This window comes from Babylonia areolata, chromosome 7, assembly GCF_041734735.1.
Source record: "Babylonia areolata isolate BAREFJ2019XMU chromosome 7, ASM4173473v1, whole genome shotgun sequence".
Classification (NCBI taxonomy): domain Eukaryota; kingdom Metazoa; phylum Mollusca; class Gastropoda; order Neogastropoda; family Buccinidae; genus Babylonia; species Babylonia areolata.
In genome coordinates, this window is record NC_134882.1 from 24,827,554 (window position 1) to 24,848,911 (window position 21,358).

Sequence of the window (21,358 nt, forward strand, 5' to 3'; positions counted from 1 at the left end):
CCAGCTGTTTGAGAAGTCGATGCTGGATCTCTGTTCAAGCAGGGTGATGGGCCAAACTAACAGGCCTGAATGCGGCATCTGCCATGCTGGTATGAGCAGGCAGAAAAGTGTGCCCCTGTGGCTAGTAAACAATTTGTTATGCTTTGTGAGATGCATCCATCATCAATATGCCTTCTCTCCCAAGTATAAACGAAAGCAATTATTACCCAGGCCTTCTGCTACGAGTGAGGATTGGAAGGTATGGATGGACTCAGGGTGGAGCAAGTCAGAAGTGTACCCTATGCCAAGCGTGGGACCTGATTGACTTCTGCCCAGTGGGCAGTTTTTGGGCCTGATAAAACTTGGAAGGCAAGACATACACCCCATCATGGGAGGGCGGCTAGGATGTAGGGCCTGTGTGGAGCTGTTGTCACAACCACAGTGGTGCAAACCAAGGGTTGTTGTAGGCAAGGAAGGGAAGAAGGGATGCCTTACAAACCTGGAAGGAATAAAGGGCTTGTGTTTCCAGAGTGGCACGCCTAAGTTGGACTGCCTCACCCTCCTTGTACCAAGTTAGGGCATCTCTACCACTGTGGGTGAGGAGGGAGTGTGTGTGAGTCCCTTGGGGCCAGCTACAGCAGAGATATGGATGTGGCCAGGAGCAAATGTTCAAGCTTGCACAAGACAGACAGCTGTGTCTCTATATGTAGTAGTCCTCCAAAATGGAGTGAGGAAACTATATGCTAAGATGTGTACAAATATGCACATAGGATGTACATAGACTTCAATGAGAGAAGATGTCAGGGAATGTGACCATGCCTATATGTGTGAAAAAGAACACATGCACAAGCATATATATAGCATACATGGATATGCTCAAGTAAATGGGAATGTGTAATGATAAAGTAATGCAAAAATGGCTAACAGATATGTACATTGAATACTGTGCCTGTATATAGATGCACAGTCCTGAGCCTCATGTACAGAAGTGTGCATAAATATATGTGCATATATTGCTTAGAAAATCTCAATGTATAGAAGTGTAATTGTACCTGTTTATATGAAGAATGTATGAACATATTGCCGAAACGCACGCACATATGTATATATAGAAAGAAATGTGCATGCACTGATTTGTGCGTGTTCCCTTCCCCCCCACCCCCCTTTTAAAAAAAAAATTATTATTTATTTTAATAAATAAATCTTTTTCTTTTTTTAAATAAAACATCACTAAGAATAACAAATGTATTATTGTTTCTGTTTTATTTCATTGTTATTGTGTATATCAAGAAAAGAATGGTAAGTGGATTGGTCCTTGCAAAGCAATATTATGTCTGCAAGTGCTGGGGGGTGAAGAGGCCAAAACGTTGAGTGGCATATAGCCTGAAAAACAGAGGAAGGAAAACAGAGGTTGTCAGTAGCTGATAGGAGCTGCTGCATACATCCCTCAGGTGGGCAGCAAGGTCCTATGAGAATGCAAAAGAACATTGCAAGTGGTCAGTAAAGGGGGCTGGAGTAAATTGCTGTTTAAGTTCAGGGAAGTAACTGTTGCCAACTGCCTATGTTTCAAAGGTGGGGTTGCCTCCCTTGGCGCCGAAAATTGGCTAAATGGTGGGGGCTTCTTCAGCACAGATCCCCTTTTGTGACAATTCCACGCTGTAGGGGGAGGAACGTCATGTCTCATGTGGGAGTCCGTGGTTCGATGCCACCATAACCGACACGCGCGAAGTGGGCCACAAGGGAGGTAATAATAACGTCCCTTGGTGCCGTGGTCAATGCTGAGAGGAGGTGTAGTTTTTGTGTTGCACGTCTCCCTAGCAGACCACCTTCCTCCCTGAGCAGAGGGAGGGCTTCTCCGCCCAAATCAGTCGCCACTGGACACGAGACGGTTGAGGGCATGCCACATGACAAAGCCGCAATCTGTGGCTGCGGATGTCATGTAACATAGACAGTATGTGATGCTGATTGTCAGTTGGGGCTTGTGTCTGAGCCACTGCTGGCTTGGTAACAGCAGAGTCTAAGCGGTGTGGCAGAGGGAACTGTCACCGCTGAGGTTGGAGGGACAATGCATGCACCTGCGGTGTGGGCGAGGTGGGGTTTGCCTCCCTTGAATTTGAGATTTGGAGCGAGGGGAAGGGTGCACGCGTGTGGGCGTGCGTGTCCCCTAGTGGTTCACCTGCCTCCCTAGAGAGAGGGCTTTCATACCTGAAACAGTTGCTGTCGGACACGAGACAGTCGGGGCATGCCACGTGAGGGGCGCGTGATCTGTGGCCACAGCCACCATGACAGAAGTATGAGATATAGGAGCAGACCAAGTGTGCGAAGTGGAGGACAGAAGTCCATGTTGGATTCCCTGAGAGGGAGCACACTCGTTTGTTGAAATTGTGGGCATGCAGAAAGGGACAGAGGAGGGCGATTCACACACTGCCAACTGGCAGGGCCGAGAAAATGCGGAGCATGGTGAGACCGATCACGGATCCATTGAATTAAGAGAAACAACACCACTGACCTGAGTATCATGAAACAAACCCTGAGAAGCCGCCGGAGGAGGCATAGGAGGTGGTGGAGGTATGGAGTCGACCTGAGGGAGCAGAGGCAGTGCAGGAGGTAGAGGGCCCAGAGTGTCATATCATATCATATCAATATGAAGGCCTTTAGGCCTGTAAGGCCTATTGCCTGCTTGAAATGGGGGGAAGTGAGAGCCCCCATAAATGTATAGAGAGATTTTTATAATCTAATAGTGTGCAAAGCTTATCAAAGAGTAATTAATGAGTTTTGTATTTTAATTTTTGAAAGTAAGTGTCAAGATTTTTAGAAGTATTTACTGTGTCCTCTGGTTGATTGTGATCGCGCCTTAATTTTAGCTCGATCGCCCAATCAGGCCAAGTCGTTTTGTGACCTGTTGTGATTCATCTTTGGACACAAAACGAGAGTACCAAGGAATCGATAGACAGACAGAAAATACAAAAAAAAACTTAGCCATATGCAGAGCACAGGAGCAGGAGTCAAGACGGCTGCCGGAAACAGAGGGTGCTAGTCAGGGATGCAAAGGGGAGGTAACCTACTTCGGGAGGTTATTGGCTGTAGCTACTTTCGTTTTCTCCGCATAGGCAGGTAGTAGTTTGCACAGGACAGGAATCAGACCCCTGCCAGAGTCTGCACAAGTGGGTCACGGTTAAGTATGTGTAGTTAAAATGCAAATTTGCATCTATCTGTTTCTTATCTATTTCTGGTCCTGCCCAGAGATATCTTGCATACATAATTCACATATACACCCCATCCTGTCAGCTTCATTCTTCTTCCAATACTCATCAGCTTTGCATCTCCTCTGTCAGAACGAAGATCTTCACTTAGAGATTTCTCTTTTCATTGTCCAACTGTTTGGAACCAACTCCCTGTGCAGATCAGGAACTTTCTTTTTCCACTTCATTCAAGTGTTCTTAGAAAACCCACTTAGAATACCACTGTCCTAACCCATTGTTCTCATTGTCTCACTGTGTACTTCTCATGCGTGCGTTTGAGTGTGTATGAATGTGTGCACCCACGCGCGCATGTTCTTGTGTATGTGTGCGCCTCTTGTGTCTGTTTACCCATTTTTGTAAAGCACTTAGAACCCTATTTAGAGAATATGCACTGTAGAAATTCATATTATGGTTATTATCGTCATTATCAATATGACAATTTAAACTGCTTTTAGTTGTTAAGAATTTACTGTTTGCTTACCATCAAAAAACACATTTGCAGATCTATAATTAAACATTGTACTGGTTTGTGCCAGTCTTTTGCCATATTGGATCCACATTTCTCTAACACCTATACTATTTATACCAGTCATACATTCATATCCATCAAACATTTAACCTGTTCCATGCCTATAAGACGTCAGCTCATGTCCCAGACAAACTGTTTCGCCAGTGCCACAAAGACATCTACTGATGTCATCTATTCCGATTTTACCTTCAGCAGAAATCACACATGAGCTATGATGGCCTCACTTCTTGTTTAAATCAGTAGGAATTACATGTGAGCCATGTTGGCTTTGCCGGTATTATCACTGGATTAGCACTCCCCAATCTGGGCCAATAAAAGTAATGAAAACAATACACACTGCCACTGGAACATCAACAGATACACCACTATATTTCGTTATACTTATGCAGAGTAAGAAGCTCATGATATTGAATATTTTCACCTTTCAAAACAATTGCAATCATTCATAATATTTACACTGTCAGACCTGTACATGACAGATTGATTTTCTGGATTATTCTGACACATTCCCTTCCTTCAAACCTTTTCCCTACCACCCAACCTCTTCCTCCAACACACACACGCACATCCTCTCTCTCTCATCCTCTCTTCTGTCACAAACCAAAGAAAATGAGCTGGAGGAAGAAGATAGCGGTGGCGACGCCAATGCCCACTTTGAGGGAGACACCCAGCACTAAGGCCTCACCGATCACCAGGGACACAAACAGGATCAGCAGCACTAGGGTAAGGTTCATGGTGAAGTGCTCTTCCACGCTCTGCTGAGTGAATGACTTCATCTCACCTGTAGAGGAATAGTACTTGTCAGCTTGTGTGTTTGCTTTAATGAGAGGTGCTCTAGGTATCTGAATGCAGCCAAATGGGCATATTTATACATAAAATGACTATTCCAGCTTACTGATGTATCATCCCTCAACTTCCATGCACTTTCCCATTCTTTCAAACTGTGTGTCCATGGCACCCGACAGTGCTTAATCAGGTATGCCCAAAATATTGCCCTCTGAGAAACCTTGAGCATTTTAAGTGCCCTGGAACTGCCTTCCTCTCAGCTGTCACTTGACCAAAGAGACCGGAACTAATCACAAAGGACAAATTGAGGGTATATGGGGTATATGAGACCAACTGTACAGAAAGTAAAAAATTGCTGCTGCAGTGTATACATGGGTATTGTCTTGATGCAGAATTAGACACCAATTTTCCAGCATGGGGAAGCTGTCTGCACCATGCCTCAAACACTTTAAGCAGACAGTGGTTTGACAAACCAGTCTGAGGTCATTGTCTTTCTATCCTGAAGTGGTATGGTGAATACATGACCGATTTTGAAAAAAAATACACCATAATTTGTCTGCCTTCACTTCTGGATCTTTCAAATACCCTGAAACTGCCTTCCTCTCTGGAATCTCACCTTGCAAGACCCAGACTGCTGACTGTTGCTTTGTTTCGGGATCACACTGAAATACCCCCATCTTGTATCCACTTACAATCTCACATATTCTATTTCATCTTCCTCCATCAAACTTTTGGAGCATGTGTGTGCTCCAGTAAACCCTTGCCTTCTCTGTTCATCATTCAAGTTATGAGGGACCCAAAAGGCACAACGGTTCCCAACGGCAATGTGATCATGGAAAATGACGTCAATACTTCCTGATGAAATGTTCAATGTATTCTTCATTTCATCATAGGTAATTCTTGGATACTCCTCAATCACTGACCTTAACTGGGGCAATGAATGTTTCTTGATGACCACAACAGTCATCATCTTCAAGCATTGAACTCCCAAACTTAAATTACTTGAACCAGTTTAAAACTGTTCTACCACATGGTGATTGCTTGCCAAACCAATGTTTCAAACTGAGAAAGCTTTCATTGAAAGATTTTCCATGGCAAAAGGCATAATAGATCATAGCACGAAAATCATGCTGTGAAAGCGGCATTGTTTCCTATAGGAGGATCATCACCATTTCCTCACATTTTGCATTCCTGCACAAAATGGGTTTCTGAGAATGGAGTTATCTTAAAATCATAGCTTTGACATCATTGCTCCATTGAATGATGTAAACTATGACTATGACTATGTTCCTGTAGTTCTCTGTTCAGATACTTCATGAGCCCCCTTCATGTAACGTAAGATGAGTTTATGAATGTGCACACTTGTTAGCTGGTGTGACTGTTTTGCAATACAAGATATGTTTCGGGGTGGGCACACTGTGCTTGATTAGTACACGACATATTTTGAGGAGGTTGCAATTCAAGGTATGCGCAAGTGCATATGCATGTGTGTGCATGATCACCAGTGAATCTGTCAACATCTGCTTCTCATGCAGAGCGACTGATCACAGTGGTGTCATGTGTATGTTAAGTCAAAACAGGCACTATCGAACACCACCGAAGTGAGTCAACAGCAGTGCAGAATATCCTATGGCGCATGGCTTCCTGGCAACCTAACACTTGTGGACTGCCAGCACTGGGACTGCAATGGAAAAACCAAAGTGTGGGGACTTGAAATGCCACTGAAAGGGTACAGTTGAAAGGGCAACAAAAAAGATCATAAATAAATCATTCAAGGCTCACAGAAGCAACACTTGTAAAACAAAAACAAAAAGTTAAGTAAACAGCTCTGTTTGCTGAAACAGAAGAGAACACATGAAGATGGTGGATATAAAAATCGGAAAGAAACACACACAACCATTGTCTCCATGCTTGCTTATCACTATTTCTTTATCATATAACACACACTACAGACATTGACACTAACAGGTGCAGTGGCCAAATGGTCAGAGCACTGGATTCTCACACAAGTTTGATCTCCAGTTTCAGCGCATCTGATGGGTTAAGGGTGGAGATTCTTCAGACCTCAAGTCAACATGTGAGCAGACCTGCTGAAGCCTGAACCCCACCTAGTGCCTGAAGATCAAATATGCATGTTAAAGATCCTGTAATCCATGTCAGCGTTTGGTGGGTTATAGAAATAAGAATATATGCAAGTACATACCCAAAAATGGTGTATGGCTGTCAACATGACAGGGTAAAAACGGTCATACAAGTAAAAGCCAATTTGTACTTATGAGTTAACATGGGAGTTGAAGCCCACAAACACAGAAGAAGAAAGTGGAGTGATGGCCTAGAGGTAACGCATCCACCTAGGAAGTGAGAGAATGTGAGCGCGCTGGTTCGAATCACAGCTCAGCCGGCAATATTTTCTCTCCCTCCACTAGACCTTGGGTGGTGGTCTGGACGCTAGTCATTCGGATGAGACGATAAACTGAGGTCCCATGTGCAGCATGCACTTCGCGCACTTAAAAGAACCCACAGCAACAAATGAGTTGTTCTGGCAAAATTCTGAAGAAAAATCCACTTTGACAGGAGAAACAAATAAAACAGCACACTGGAAAAAATACAAAAAAATGGGTGGCGCTGTAGTGTAGCAACTCGCTCTCCCTGGGGAGAGCAGCCCAAATTTCACACAGAGAAATCTGTTGTGATAAAAAGAAATACAAATACAAATACAAAAAGAACAAACATACACCCACCCTTTCTTGTTCACACACTTTTACCACATAAGTATCCATCTAAAACATCTTTTTTTAAAGTAAAAAAATTAGGTCTAGGTGTAATGACAGTGTACTCACTCTGCAGTTTGTTGATCAGGAAGGACTTGCCAGAACCCCACTTGGCATACAGCCCCACAGTAATGGGGGTGGAGAGGGAAGGATCACTCAGGATGTCTGCCAAGGCACTACTGTATATGTCATAGCCCAGCAAGTTCTCAGCGTCACTTGCATTCAGATTGCCTGTAAATCAGAAATAAGCTGTTCAGCTGACAAGACTATGCATTATTTTAACAAATACTTCACAGATAAGACAGGAGAAAAGAAATAATGAATCACAGAAACAAGAGAACAAAAAAACAAAGAAAATACAGACAAGAGAGAAAGAATGACAGAAAAGAAAAAAAAAAAGAGAGGCTAACATTTTTGTCTCTCTGCATGATACTGTTCCAACACTCAAATGTGGTCTCCATCCTGCACACTATGCTGTGCACATTCTGCACTTTCTTTTCATTATTTATATGCACTGTCAGCAGCCAGAAAGGATTTCAAAGTAAATACTATTCATCCAGGGAGGAAATTTGCTCTGAATATAATATTGTTACCAAATGCTTGGTGCCAAAGTAACAAATGCGATCTGATCCTTATCAATCGTTGGCCTCCTTCCGTCTTGACAATGGCTGCACCAGAAATGTAGTCACTGCCAGGCATTGCACTTCCTGCTGTGGCTGTGCAGACCGATGCTGGAGTGGCAATCTCTTCAGCATGTGGGACAGATATAAGTAGATGCTGCTTGGTTTACAGAATTTGACTTGTGTGTGGCTCTTTTTCTCCTCAGTGAGTCAATGCGGCTTCTCTCTGCTTGCTTCATCCCTCTCTGAACAGCAGATTTCCAGGGTCCACGCGAATCTGCAAGGCTTTCCCAAGACAGCACATCAATACCAACACTTTTCAGGTCCCATTTGCAAGCGTCTTTGAATCTTAGTTGGGGGCAGCCTCAGGACCCAGGTCTCTCTGATAGTTTGCCGTACAGCAGATCTCTAGGGATGCAGCCTTCATCCATTTGGCAAACATGACTGAGCCAGTGACGATGGCGTTGACTCAGAAGGACTAAGACAGTTGGCAAGCCTGCATGCTCAAGCACTTCAGTATTTGGGATCTTGTCCTGCCATCGAATTCCAAGAATGCGTCTGCGGCATCCGAGATGAAAACTGTTTAGTCTCTTCTCTTGGGCAGAATATGTGGTCCATGTTTCACTTGAGTAGGGCGCTTTGAACACAAGCTCTGTATATATGATCTGATCCTTATATTCCTTCAGAAAAAAGGATAAGAACTACTAAGTGTAGAACTTCCAGGAAGCGCAAGTCTTTTGTTCCTTCAGCTATTATGCACTTTTGCGAGGTGTCTTAATACAAATAAATGAACATACAGAAATAATATTAGGATCCAAATCGCATCAGTATTTCAAGACTTGCGCAACAGCTGAGTGGTTAAAGCGTTGGACTTTCAATCTGAGGGTCCTGGGTTCGAATCTCGGTGATGGCGCCTGGTGGTAAAGGGTGGAGATTTTTCCGATCTCCCAGTTCAACATATGTGCAGACCTGCTAGTGCTTGAACCCCCTTCGTGTTTATACGCAAGCAGAAGATCAAATACACACATTAAAGATCCTGTAATCCATGTCTGCGTTCAGTGGGTTATGGAAACAAGAACATACCCAGCATGCACCCCCCACCACCCATAAAAGCGGAGTATGGCTGCCTACAAGGCGGGGTAAAAACGGTCATACACATAAAAGCTCACTCGTGTACATACGAGTGAACATGGGAGTTGCAGCCCAAAAACGAAGAAGAAGTAGTATCAGTATTTCCAAGTGGTGGGTGGAAACATTATACATCTGTATACTTTTTCTAAATTATTTTGATTTTAAGTCTTATAAATTACACACAATGTTTGTATGATCTAGCCATTGCTAGATGGGGTTGTTGGTCTCTTTCTTCTTCATTGGCAGTATGAAGGCAAATGACAAGGCCAGGCTGGAAAGGATTCCCAATACAGCCAGCAGGTTGATCGCTGCCCCAGTTACTGATCTCCAGATGCTGTTCGAGGGCAATGCTGTTAAGCGCTTGCTGGCGATCCGTGATGATGAGTCACATTCACTGAGGAGCTGGGGCACCAGGCCTCAGCAAGGTTGGGCAGAATGCTGAGTTTGAGGACCAGGACCAAAGGGTTCTACAATTCATTCATTCCAACCACAGTTAAGACTCAGCAATCATGCAGAGGCTCTGTTCAAGTGGCTGAACGAGTGATGGGGACTGACCCCCATTCTTTCCACTGACCGTCAGTGTGTGTGTGTGTGTTTTTGGGTTGTTTTTTTTGTGTGTGAGAACATGTGAGTGTGTTTGTGCTCTTACTTTTATTTACTTACTTTAACTATATACTCATTTATTTACTTATTATCTACCACTGACTGCAACTTAAGCACTTGTGAATTCAATAATCTGTATATTTGTATATAGCTGTTTCTGTCTGGTGCCATCCAATTTATATCACTCACTCACTCATTCCCTCAACCGCTGGGGTCGTTGGGGGGACATGAGGAAGATGTCATAGCTCGCCACGCCGTTCTGTTGGCAGCTGTCGTGAGGAGATCTGGCATCGTCATTTTGGTCCATTCCTTGACGTTGTCAGACCAGCTTTTTTTCTGCCGCCCCCGTCTGCGCCCTCCCTCTACAGTCCCTTGCAGGATGGTTTTGGAGAGGGTGTTATGTCGTATGACGTGACCGTTCTGCTAAGATCTCCCCTCTAGGGTGCCTCAGTGCGTCCCTAGCAAGGGAGTGAACTCTGTAGCCGCACCTCCTCGCCACGTTAATGTGGGTGTTCCTGCGGGGACATGGGGCAGAATGGGCATGACCTAGTCATGGCGAACGCGGCACGGGTGCGGACGATCGGCGCAATAGCAAGACTAGCTCTCGGCAACTCACTCAAGAGAGGTCGCAGACTAGACTGGTCAGGGTAGATGGAGCTCATTAGCCTTGGCAGGCAGTCCATCTAGGAGAAGGGAAACTCTGATTTCAAACCAACGGGTGGGATACCCAGCAAACAATCCCCCCCTGTGCTCACAGGGCAGGTCTTTGGACCATGAGCCCCGGGTAGATGGAGCTCGTTAACCTTGACAGGCAGTCCATCTAGGGGAGGGATCCCCAATCTCTCACATCCCCCTGTGCTCACAGGGCAGGACTCTTTAGACCTGAGCTAAGGGAGAAGCCCCCTGACAGAAAACTTGATCCGGCCTGCCGAAGACGGAGTGTGTCAGCTACGGCGCAGGTTTCTGGTTAAAAATTCAGGACACACACGCATCAACGATCATGGTTATGCGTCAGACCACTTTGTCGTCATGGCGTCGTCCCTATCAGCGACAAACCGGGGAGGGACAGAGCCGGGCCTCCTGCCTCAAAGGGGCCCACCAAAGCGACCGGTGCCTCTGTCAACCTGAAGGTCAGGGGAAGGCAGAGTAGAGCGACTGACCAGACAAATTCACCACCTGTCAACCTCACAGTAGCTCAGTGGAATGCAGAAGGGCTGAGAAACAAGAAACCAGAACTCCAGGAGTTTCTCCGAAATAACAACATTGATGTCATCTGCATTCAGGAGACCCATTTAAAAGATCCCCAAAGATTTTTTATTAGAGGCTACGAAGCCTTCCGCCAAGATCGAGAGGACAGACACAAGGGAGGAATCCTCACCCTCATCAAAATCTCCATCCCTGCAGTAGAAACAAGCAGATCGGGAAAAGAGGAGCTAGAGCATCACACAGTCAAGCTGCTACTGCCCAGCGGAGAACTACTGATCACCAACTGCTACAGCCCTCCAGGCTCAGCTCTAGCGCTACACAAAGTGAGACTTGAAGCTTCCAGACACCTTGTGGTTGGAGACTTCAACAGCCACTCGCCAAGCTGGGGCTATGAGGAAATGGACTCACGTGGTGAGGAAGTAGAGGACTGGATGATGGACAACAAGCTCATCCTCATCAACCATCCAGAGGACAAACCCACCTGCTACTCCAGAGCATGGAAGACCTGCTCAACACCAGATCTGGCCATCGCCACAGAAGAGGTTCAGCGACTCACCTCCAGAACAGTCAACACACAGCTAGGGGGAAGCGACCATCTGCCAGTCATCCTCAGCATTTCCAGCATAGGATGCACCCAGCACAGAATGGAACCCAGCTGGAACTTCAAACGAGCTAACTGGACTCTCTTCAAAGGAAAAGCAGACAACCTCTGCCAAGACATCAGTACCTCCAACAACCTCAACAACAATGTCAACCTTTTCAGCGATGCACTGCTGCGAGCAGCAAAGCAGTCCATCCCAAGAGGGAAACGCAGAAACTACAAGCCCTACTGGAGTGACACTCTGAAACAGCTCCATGCAGACCTAGACTCTGCCAGAGAAACCATGGAGCAGAGCCCCACTCCTGACAACATCCGGGAATACAACACCATCAAAGAAACCTTCCAACAGCAGAAGAGAACAGAGATACAGAGGAGCTGGAATGAGAAGACCAGCAGTCTCAACATGGAGAAGGACACCGGCAAGTTGTGGAACCTGACCAAGCTTCTGAACGAAGACACAGGCACCAGACACAGCAGAACTGTCATTGAGGAAAATGGCAAGCACCACGCGGGCAAGCAGGCAGCCAACATCCTTGCAGATTTTTACAGAGAGGGCAGCACCACAACACTCCCTGAAGCCCGAGTGCAGGAAGTCCAGAGGGAGATCAAGGAGAAGCTGAAACAGCAGAACCCGAGTCAGTCCATGATGACAGCCTTCTCCATGGCCGAACTCAGTGCAGCCATCAGGAAACTGAAGAAAAAGAAAGCCCCTGGGAAAGACGGCATCCCGAATGACATGATCAAGAACCTGGGACCTGTAGCCAGACAGAAGCTTCTCTTGATCATCAACCAGTCCTGGGACACAGGGGAAACTTCCAGACCAGTGGAGAGAAGCCATCATCGTCCCCATCAGAAAGAAGCAGAAGGATAAGACTAAGAAGTCCAGCTATCGACCAATCAGCCTCCTGAGTTGTCTGGGCAAGGTGATGGAAAGGATGGTGAACACTCGACTCCTGAAACACCTTGAAGAAAACCACCTGCTCAGCAATACCCAATCAGCCTACAGGAAAAACCGCAGCACCGAAGACCAGCTGGTGTACCTTGCACAGGAGATAGAGACTGCCTTTCAAGAAAAGAAGAAGGTGCTTGCAGTCTTCGTGGACCTAACCAAGGCCTTCGACAAGGTCTGGAAGGCAGGACTTCTCCTGAAGCTCCTCAACAAGAAAGTGGAAGGGAAGATGTACCGCTGGATCCAGGATTTCCTCCAACACCGCAGGGCAAGGGTAAAACTCGACGGAAAAACCAGCCATCGGGTCACTCTACAGCAAGGTGTGCCGCAAGGAGGAGTCATTTCCCCTACACTTTTCCTCATCTTCATCGACGACATCGCTGAGAAGATCTCCAAGCATGTCTCCAGAGCCCTCCACGCTGATGACTTTGCTGCCTGGAGTGCTGCGGAATACCTCACGTCCGCCAGCCACAGAATGCAGGAAGCACTCAACCACGTGGGAACATGGGCCTCTGCCTGGGGAGTAGACATCAACACCACCAAGACAGTCTCAGCAATCTTCTCGCTGTCACCGATGTCAGAAACCTCCCACCTCAAACTGAACGGAATGCAGTTGAAACAGGATGACACGCCAATGTACCTGGGTGTGAAGCTCGACAAGCGATTGACATGGAACCCCCATCTCAAGGACATCGAGAGACGAGCAACCAGAAAACTGGCCATCCTGAAAAAACTCGCCGGGACCTCTTGGGGTGCCAACAGCAGCATACTGCAGAGGGTGTACACTGGAACTGTCAGGCCAACCCTGGAGTATGGCAGCACTGCCTGGGCCACGGCATCAGCAACCAACACAAGCCGCCTGAGCAAAGTTCAGAACGCAGGGCTACGGCTGATCACTGGCGGGATAAAGACGACTCCAGTCCAGGCGATGGAGAAACACACAGGCCTCCACCCACTCAAAGATAGACGAGAGGAAAAAGTCTTCATCCACAGCGAGAAGCTCCTGCGCATGCCAACTCACCCAATGCACGAAAAACTGAAGCACCCAACAAAGAACAGACTGAAGCGGACCAGCTTCAACCACCTCTCCAAGGCCCTGCACCGCCAACATGAAGACCTGCTGCCCTCGTCCCCTGCCGAGATGGAAACACTCCCCGACTTCGAGGAACCGGCCGACCAACTGGAAGGAGTCTCAATCATCACAAAAGTCCCTGGCATCGACCAAAAGGACTGCCAAGCCCCTCCCCTGCTGAAAGCTCTGACATTGGAGATGATTGAGACTCGGTACAACCCCAGCGAATGGACGCACGTATTCACAGATGGATCCTCGGAGGGAGCGGTGAAGAATGGAGGAGCAGGCATCTTCATCAGGCACACAGATGGAAGACTGACCCCTGGAGCCTTCCCCACAGGAAGAATCTCCTCGAACTACAGAGCGGAGACAGCAGCACTACTCCATGCTGCACAAGGCCTCAGGACGTCAGTCAACCCACCACCAAAGATAGCCTTCTTCACTGACTGCAGATCTCTCCTGCAGGGACTCCAGTCAACCAGAAACGAACAGCAGCTGACAAACATCAAAGCAGCCCTTCATGACCTTTCAAAACGGTCGACTGTCACTGTTCAGTGGGTTCCTTCTCACTGTGGGGTCATGGGGAACGAAAAGGCCGATGCTCTCTCCAAGGCAGGCAGCAAAATGAAGCAGTTCAGCCACCCCGTGACCTACAGAGAGGCCAGGACCATCATCCACAACCGTTACCAGAACCAGTGGAAGAGAAGGCTGGGTGCAAACAGTGGTGTCGATCCAATCCACCAGCTCCAGAGACACCAGCAGACAGTCCTCTTCAGACTGAGAACCGGCCACTGCCGACTACTGAGTCACCTTCACCGTATGAAGATCGCCCACACTGATGAGTGTCCATGTGGCACTGGACCCCAGACCCCTGAACACATCCTCCAACACTGCCCAACCCATGAAGCTCTACGGCGTCAAACCTGGCCAGGGGGCACGGAGCTACAGGCGCAGCTTTGGGGAGACCGCCACGACCTGGAGAAGACCGTGGGCTACATCGTGGCGACGGGGGTGACCGTCTGACGCAGCCAAAACATCGAACGCAGAAGAAGAAGAAGAAGTATGACGTGACCAAACCATGCCATCTTCCGTCGTTTGACAGTCGCCAGCAGTGGTTCTTGGGGCCCAACAAGGTTGCTGACCAGGTTCCGCACATAGTCATTGGTCTTGTGCTCCTTGTAGGAGATGTGTAGTAGTCTCCTCAAGCACTTGGTTTCGAATGCTTGGATTCTTCTTTCTGTTTCTGTCATCAGTGTCCATGTCTCACATCCATATAAGAGGATGGAGACCACCAGTGACTTGTAGAGCAGGAATTTTGTGTGGAATCTGATGTTACTCTTCCATACCCTGTTCAGTCTGGCCATCGCTGCCGTTGCAGAATTAATCCTATTTCGGATTTCTGCTGTGCAGGTGCCGTCTTTGGACAGGGTTGCTCCCAGGTACTTGAAGCTGGTCACTTCTTCCAAGGGCTCACCATTCATTGTTATGTTGGCACTGATGTTAGTTGTGCTGTTGACCATGACCTTTGACTTCTCTGTGCTGACCTCCATGCCGTAAGCACTTGCTCTTGTAGTGAGTCTGTTTGTTAGATCCTGGAGCTCGGTGTTAGTGCCCCCGATGAGGTCGATGTCGTCTGCGAATCGCAGATTGCAGACTGGCCTCCGCCAATGGTGATGGAGGTGTGGTGGTCTTCAAGGGCCTCCTGCATGATTCTCTCCAGAAAGATGTTGAAAAGTATTGGGGATAATAGACATCCTTGCCTGACTCCGACTGTGGTCTGAAAGAACTGTCCTAGTTGATTGTTGAGGAGCACTGCGCTGCTGGAATGTTCGTAGAGGGCCTGGATGACTTGAATGAGCCCTTCATCAATGTTGAAGCCTCTCAGTACTTGCCAGAGGCCGCTGTGCCACACCCGATCGAATGCCTTCTTGAAGTCGATGAAGTTGTGAAAGATGTCCTTTTGGTGTTGTAGATGTTTTTCAATGAGGACTCAACAGTTGAATATTTGTTCAACAGTGCTCCGCCCTTTTCTAAAGCCTGCTTGTTCTTCTGATAGCAGCTCCTCAGCCTTGGATTTCAATCGGTTGAGGATGATGCGGAGCATGACTTTGCTTGGGTGGCTAATTAGACTTATAGTCCTGTAATTTTGACACTGCTTGAGGTTGCCCTTCTTGGGTAGAGGAATCACCAGCGATTGGGTCCATTCTGTTGGCCACTTCTTTTCTGTCCAGATCTTCTGACATAGCATTGTTAGTGCTTCTGTGGTCTCCTTCCCTCCGTACTTCAAAAGCTGAGATGGGACGTTGTCCACTCCTGGGGATTTCTCTGGCTTCAGACTCTGTATTGCAGCCTCAACCTCCTCCTTCAATACTTGGAGATTTTCCTCACAGTCTGTGGATCGTGGGTTGTCCTGCAATATAGATGAGTCTGGATTGAGCTGATAGTTGTAGAGGCCGTCACAGTATTCTGTCCACCTCTTCAGGACTTCTTCGCTATCTGTCAGTAGCTTGCCATCCTTATCTTCGATGACAGCTGATCTTGGCTGGCTAGTCTTGGTGAGGGTCTTGAGGGTGCTATAGGCTCTTTTGCTGTTCCCTGCTTCCATGCCTTTCTCAACTTCTTCACACTGCTCCTCTATCCAGTTTTCTTTGGCTGCCTTCATCTTCGTCCTGACTTCTCTGTTCACCTGTTGGTGCTTCGTCCTGGCTTCATTACTAGAGTGTTTCTTTTTCCTCAGTTCACGCCGCTTGTCGCACAGATCTAGGACCTCATTTGTCACCCATGGTTGGATCCTTTTTCGCTTTTTTCCCACAACTTGTTCAGCTGTTGTAGTTAGCACCTCTTTGATGTTGTTAGCAAGGGTGTCTACGTCGATGTCCATTAAGTTGAGGGTGGCGAACTTCCCGCCTACTATTTTATTTTATTTGTTTGTTTTTATGTTGCTGCTGCCAAAAAGCAAATTTCTATAGCTTAGTATTGACAATAAATACAGTTTAAACTGGTTGTTTAATAATCTAGATCCTTTACATTTTCAGGCACAACTGAAAGAAAAGAACAAAAGTTAGTTATTTCCATGTGCCTGGATAATATGGGGACGTGCATGTCAATAATGCTTGTGACACTGTGACTCAAAGTGCTTTACACAGAACACAAAATCTGACAGTAGCAATTCAATTTCTTTGACAAACTTCTGGTACACTTAAGCAATAACAAATATCAATGCAATGCATGGTTTGCATGCACATATTTTCAGTGTACATGGGAATCAAAATGTGACACACAAACATTACATTTCTAAAATGTTGAAATTAAATAACACTAACCAATGAAATGAAAGAAACACAGTGATTATCAACATACAACACAAACTGAGATTCTCAGAGTTATTGGGCAATAAATCTTAAGGGATAATGCTTTTGAGGTGACACATTTGACAAAAAAGGAACGACAAATTAAACATTGAACAAGTTGAATGTGTTCAAATCTTTATTCTTTTCAATGAAAATGTAGTGGTCCAGAAAAAACACACTTTTAAATTGGAGCCTAGCATGACCATAACTGATTACAGAACTAACAAAATGGTTGAAATCAATCAGTTAACCCCTAGGCTAACTTGCCAATGAGATAACTTGTCAGAGCGCCTGTGAATGCTTCTCTGCCACAGCGACAAGATAACTCATCACTGAAATATTCAGTCTTTTCCCTGGTTTGCAATGAGTTCATTGACAATTACACTGGTAGCTTTAGCTTGAGGAATCTTTCTGGATTCTATTGATAGCTAGAACCATCTCTGACATGAGGTAGTCCTTTATTTGAATGATTTGGTTGTGGTTACTGGCTGTGTTTTGACTCACTCGTCACACGCTCAGCAAAATGGTGACACCAGGCTCAAGCTCTGCAATCTAGGTGCACCACAAAATGACCAAAATTGCTTTCTTCAGCTGATGCTCAGAAATAATTGAAGCATCAACTCGAAGAAGAAGACAGTGATGAAGATTTATTGGATGATTAGATGGAAAATAAAGGGTGCAATGAAGTGACTGGCAAGATCGACGAGTGGTGAATGAGGCTGTACAAAGCAGATTCCAACCACATGACAGACAGTGACAACTGGAATAGTAGCAATGGGAGCAACATTCTTGGCACTGAGCCAACCAAGGGGAGGTGTAGAGGTAGAAATAGGATAAGGGCACTGAGGGGAACTGGATAAAGTGTAGCAGGTCAGAGAGGGAGGAGGGTGGCACTGAGGGGAACTGGATAAAGCGCATACGGATGGTTTATTCAATAAGGCCATGGCCCCTCATGAAGGGGGTACAGTGAACAATAATTCACAACAATAAAGGCATACTAACAACAATACACGTCAGTAAATGTTCAACGACAAGCTGAGAATACACAAAGGAAATTTTCTATCTAAAATTACGTTTAAATAACATACTTAACCGTGACCCAACTAGTGCAGACTCCGGCAGGGGTCTGACATTCCTGCCGACCCGGCAGGGGTCTGACATTCCTGTCCTGTGCAAACTACTATCCGCCTATGCGGAGCAGATGAAACTACGGCCGATAACCTCCCGGAAGTAAGTAACCTCCCCTTTGTCCCGCTGGTTATTGCCCTCTTTTGACGGCAATATGCCATCACCAGCGCAGCAAGCAGGGAGAACAGGAAGCGGGAGGACGGGAGGGTCTTAAATTTGGGTCACGGTAAGTATGTTATTTAAACGTAATTTTAGATAGAAAATTTCCTTTTAATTACACATACTTAACCGTGACCCAACTAGTGCAGAATAGCGCGACAAGGTGGAGGGCTCGCCTGTTCTACTGTCTGTGTGCTGTGATGGTCTGTTGTGCAGCTACCACAGAAGCGATGGCTCTTGCGCCATCAACCCGCAGGCGTGCGACATCTCTCTGGTAGAAGTCGATGAGCCATTATCCCTAAGGCGATAGGTGTCCCTCAAGTAGAATTTGACGAAAGTAGACTGTACTGTGTCGCCTAAGGACATTAGTGCGGGTAAAGAAGACACAGGTCCACAGCTGTATTGTGGGGGAGGTCTGTGGACCACAGCTGAGCGGATGAGCGCGGATGAGCGTCAATGCAAGGAGGTGCGCATGTGGTTTGATCTGATGATTCCACAACGGATGTGGGCCGATAGTGGAAGTGGTTTTTGTGTTTGAAGGAAACTGTGGCACGAGACAGAGGTAGGTCACCGTGTTGGGCCTGCCTCAGGCATGACAGCCAGATCTGTGGAGCTCCTCCATGCGAGCTGACAGGCGATGGGCACTCCCCCCCACCCCCCCTTTTTTGACATTGTCAAAAAATGACAGCACTGGTATGTTGCCTATGCATAGAATGGCAGACATTTGGCAACAAAAGACTTGATGTCCCTGGTGTCTCTGGGACAGGGTTGTGTAATTGCCCAGGTAGGTACCATCACGAAGGGGCATACGGAAGGCTTGGTGGCTTCTCTGCCTGAGTGTGGCATGTTGGAGTAACCTGCAGAAAGTTGTCGGCAGTCAATGGCTGGGTTGGATCAGGCTGTGGAAGTGCATTTCATGTGCCCACAGGTCACTGAGTCTCATTCTGTGGTGGAATTCCCAAATGGAAGAGGGTTTCCATGGGGAAAATTTTTGCCGAAGGTTCTTTAGTGAGAAAGGGGACCGGATCCATGACAGGCCTCTGGCTGTGTGTGGTGCGCACTGAGTCTGGGATGGAGCGGGGCGGGGCAGGGAGGTAAGTGGCTCAAGATGTGTTGTACTGGCTATTGACATCAAGGCACTGATCTGACATACGTTTTTAGTATGGCCAACTGCAAGGTGAGAGCTGTATTATCAGTGGTTTCTTAATTGCAAAGGGAAAACATTTGTAGCTTAGTCTTTCATGAATGACTATGTCTCTCAGACTAGAAGTCAAATTGCACTGGGACTTAGTGCTGTAGCCTTAGGCCTAAGTAGCCTTTGGGAACCGTCCCAATGATGAGTCCTAAGGCCCTCTTGATTGAGGGACCGGGGATGCAACTTGGGCAAAACACTCTCTACTATAAATTGTATAATCGAATTCCAGCCCGAATAGACTAGACAGCAGATGCCTCCTCTGCTGTCGTACACGACTGATTATCATACACTGTTCCTAGGAGGACACCAATCAGCATGGGTAAATCAGGAAACAGCTGCTGTGTGCTTCAGGGACGAAGGTGTTCACCATGCAGATTATGTTGCAATGTAAGGAAGCCGGAAAGAGTTAACGGGGTCTTGTGGTGCAACCATGTGTCAGAAAGACATGGTGCTTGCTTCCGAAGTGACAACAAAGTCATCCTCTGACAGGCCCTTGACTGAAGGCTGGGGCTCCATGATGGGATAGCCTGCCTAGGCTAGAAACCTCTGGAAGTGTCTCATTGGAAAGACAGTGCTTGAGGATGAATGGCCATCTGTAACCACAGCAGTGGTTGTGTGTAGAGGCCGAAAGGATCGGGCAGGGAAGACTAAGTGCAGAAAGTGCTTTCAAACGCCAATTGTTTGAGACGTTGATGCTGGATTTGTGTTCAAGCAAGGTGATGGGGTGAACTGATGTGCTTGAATGCGGCATCTGCCGTGCTGGTATGAGTGGGCAGAAAGGTACACCCCTGTGGCTAATGGACGGTTCGTTGTGCTTTGTGGGACGCATCCGTCCTCGTCAATATGCCTTTCTCCCAAATGTAGAGGAAAACAATTATGACCCAGGCCTTCTGCTACTAGAGAGGAGTAGAAGAGATGGGCTGAGGGTGATTGTCTCCTGCCCAGTGGGCAGTTTTTGGGTCCGCTAAAACTTGTAAGGCAAGATAGACACCTCTTCATGGGAAGGCTGGCTAGGATGTAGGGCCTGTGTGGAGCTTTTGTCGCAATCACAGTGGTGCAAACCAAGGGTTGTTGTAGGCAAGGGGAGAAAGAAGGGATGCCTTACAAACTTGGAAGGAATGAAAGGCATGTGTGTCCAGAGTGGCACCTCTAAGTTGGACTGCCTCATCCTTCCTTGTGCATCTCCAGCCTTATGGGTGATTGTTGCAGGCAAATGAGTTGGGTTGCCTTGTCCGTCCTTGCACCAAGAGAGGCATTCTTAGCCCTGTGGGTGTAAAGGGGGTGTGTGTGGATCCCTAAGGACCAGCCACTACTGAAATGTGAAGGAGCATACATTCAGGCGTGAATGAGGCTATTATTATTTTATTTTATTTTTGTGGGTGCAGTCGTCCTCCAAAAGCAAGGTAGGGATGAATTTATGAAAATGAATACATATATGTGCCGAGGGAATAAAAACTTCCATCAGCTCAAGTGATGATGTCAGAAGTATGCCAATGACAAGAGATCGAGACACAAGAAATAAGCGGCTGTATAAGCATACGTGTAGCGTGCACAGATATACCCAAGTAAGTGGGTAAGTGTGCATAATCATCAATGGAAAGGAATCTGTCCATGCACCTACATATGAGATGTACATACGCATATGAATAAAGTGCCAGTACGTAGAGGCAGAGAGTTCTGGGCATTGTGAACAGAAGGCCGCAAATGCAAGTGTGCCTATATTGCTATGTAGGGAATCTCAATGAATAGATGTCAATGAATAGAGATAGAAATATAATTGTACATGTTAATATGAAAGTCGTCTGAACCTATCGCATAAGCACATACACATGTGTATACCGATGGATAAGTACGCATCTATAAGTGAAAGCAGAAATGTGTATGAGTGTAGCAATATATCTCATATGTATGTATATATGTGTGTGTGTGTATATATATATATATATATATATATACATATATATATAGATTTTTTTTTTTTTTTTTTTTTTTAAATATGTATATATATATTTCGTGATTGTTGCTTGTGATAATAAA

General features: G+C 46.4%; 1 protein-coding gene across 1 annotated transcript in view; it reads right to left on the reverse strand.

Moving 5' to 3' along the window:
- The window catches only part of LOC143283808 (kinase D-interacting substrate of 220 kDa B-like), a 175,216-nt gene that overhangs the window by 93,163 nt on the left and 60,695 nt on the right, over positions 1 to 21,358 (reverse strand). The window contains exons 14-15 of the mRNA XM_076590179.1: positions 7,377 to 7,538; positions 4,352 to 4,531 (exon numbers count right to left, since the gene is read on the reverse strand). Of these exons, the coding sequence (XP_076446294.1) occupies positions 4,352 to 4,531; positions 7,377 to 7,538 (342 nt within the window). The remainder of the gene's footprint in view (positions 1 to 4,351; positions 4,532 to 7,376; positions 7,539 to 21,358) is intronic.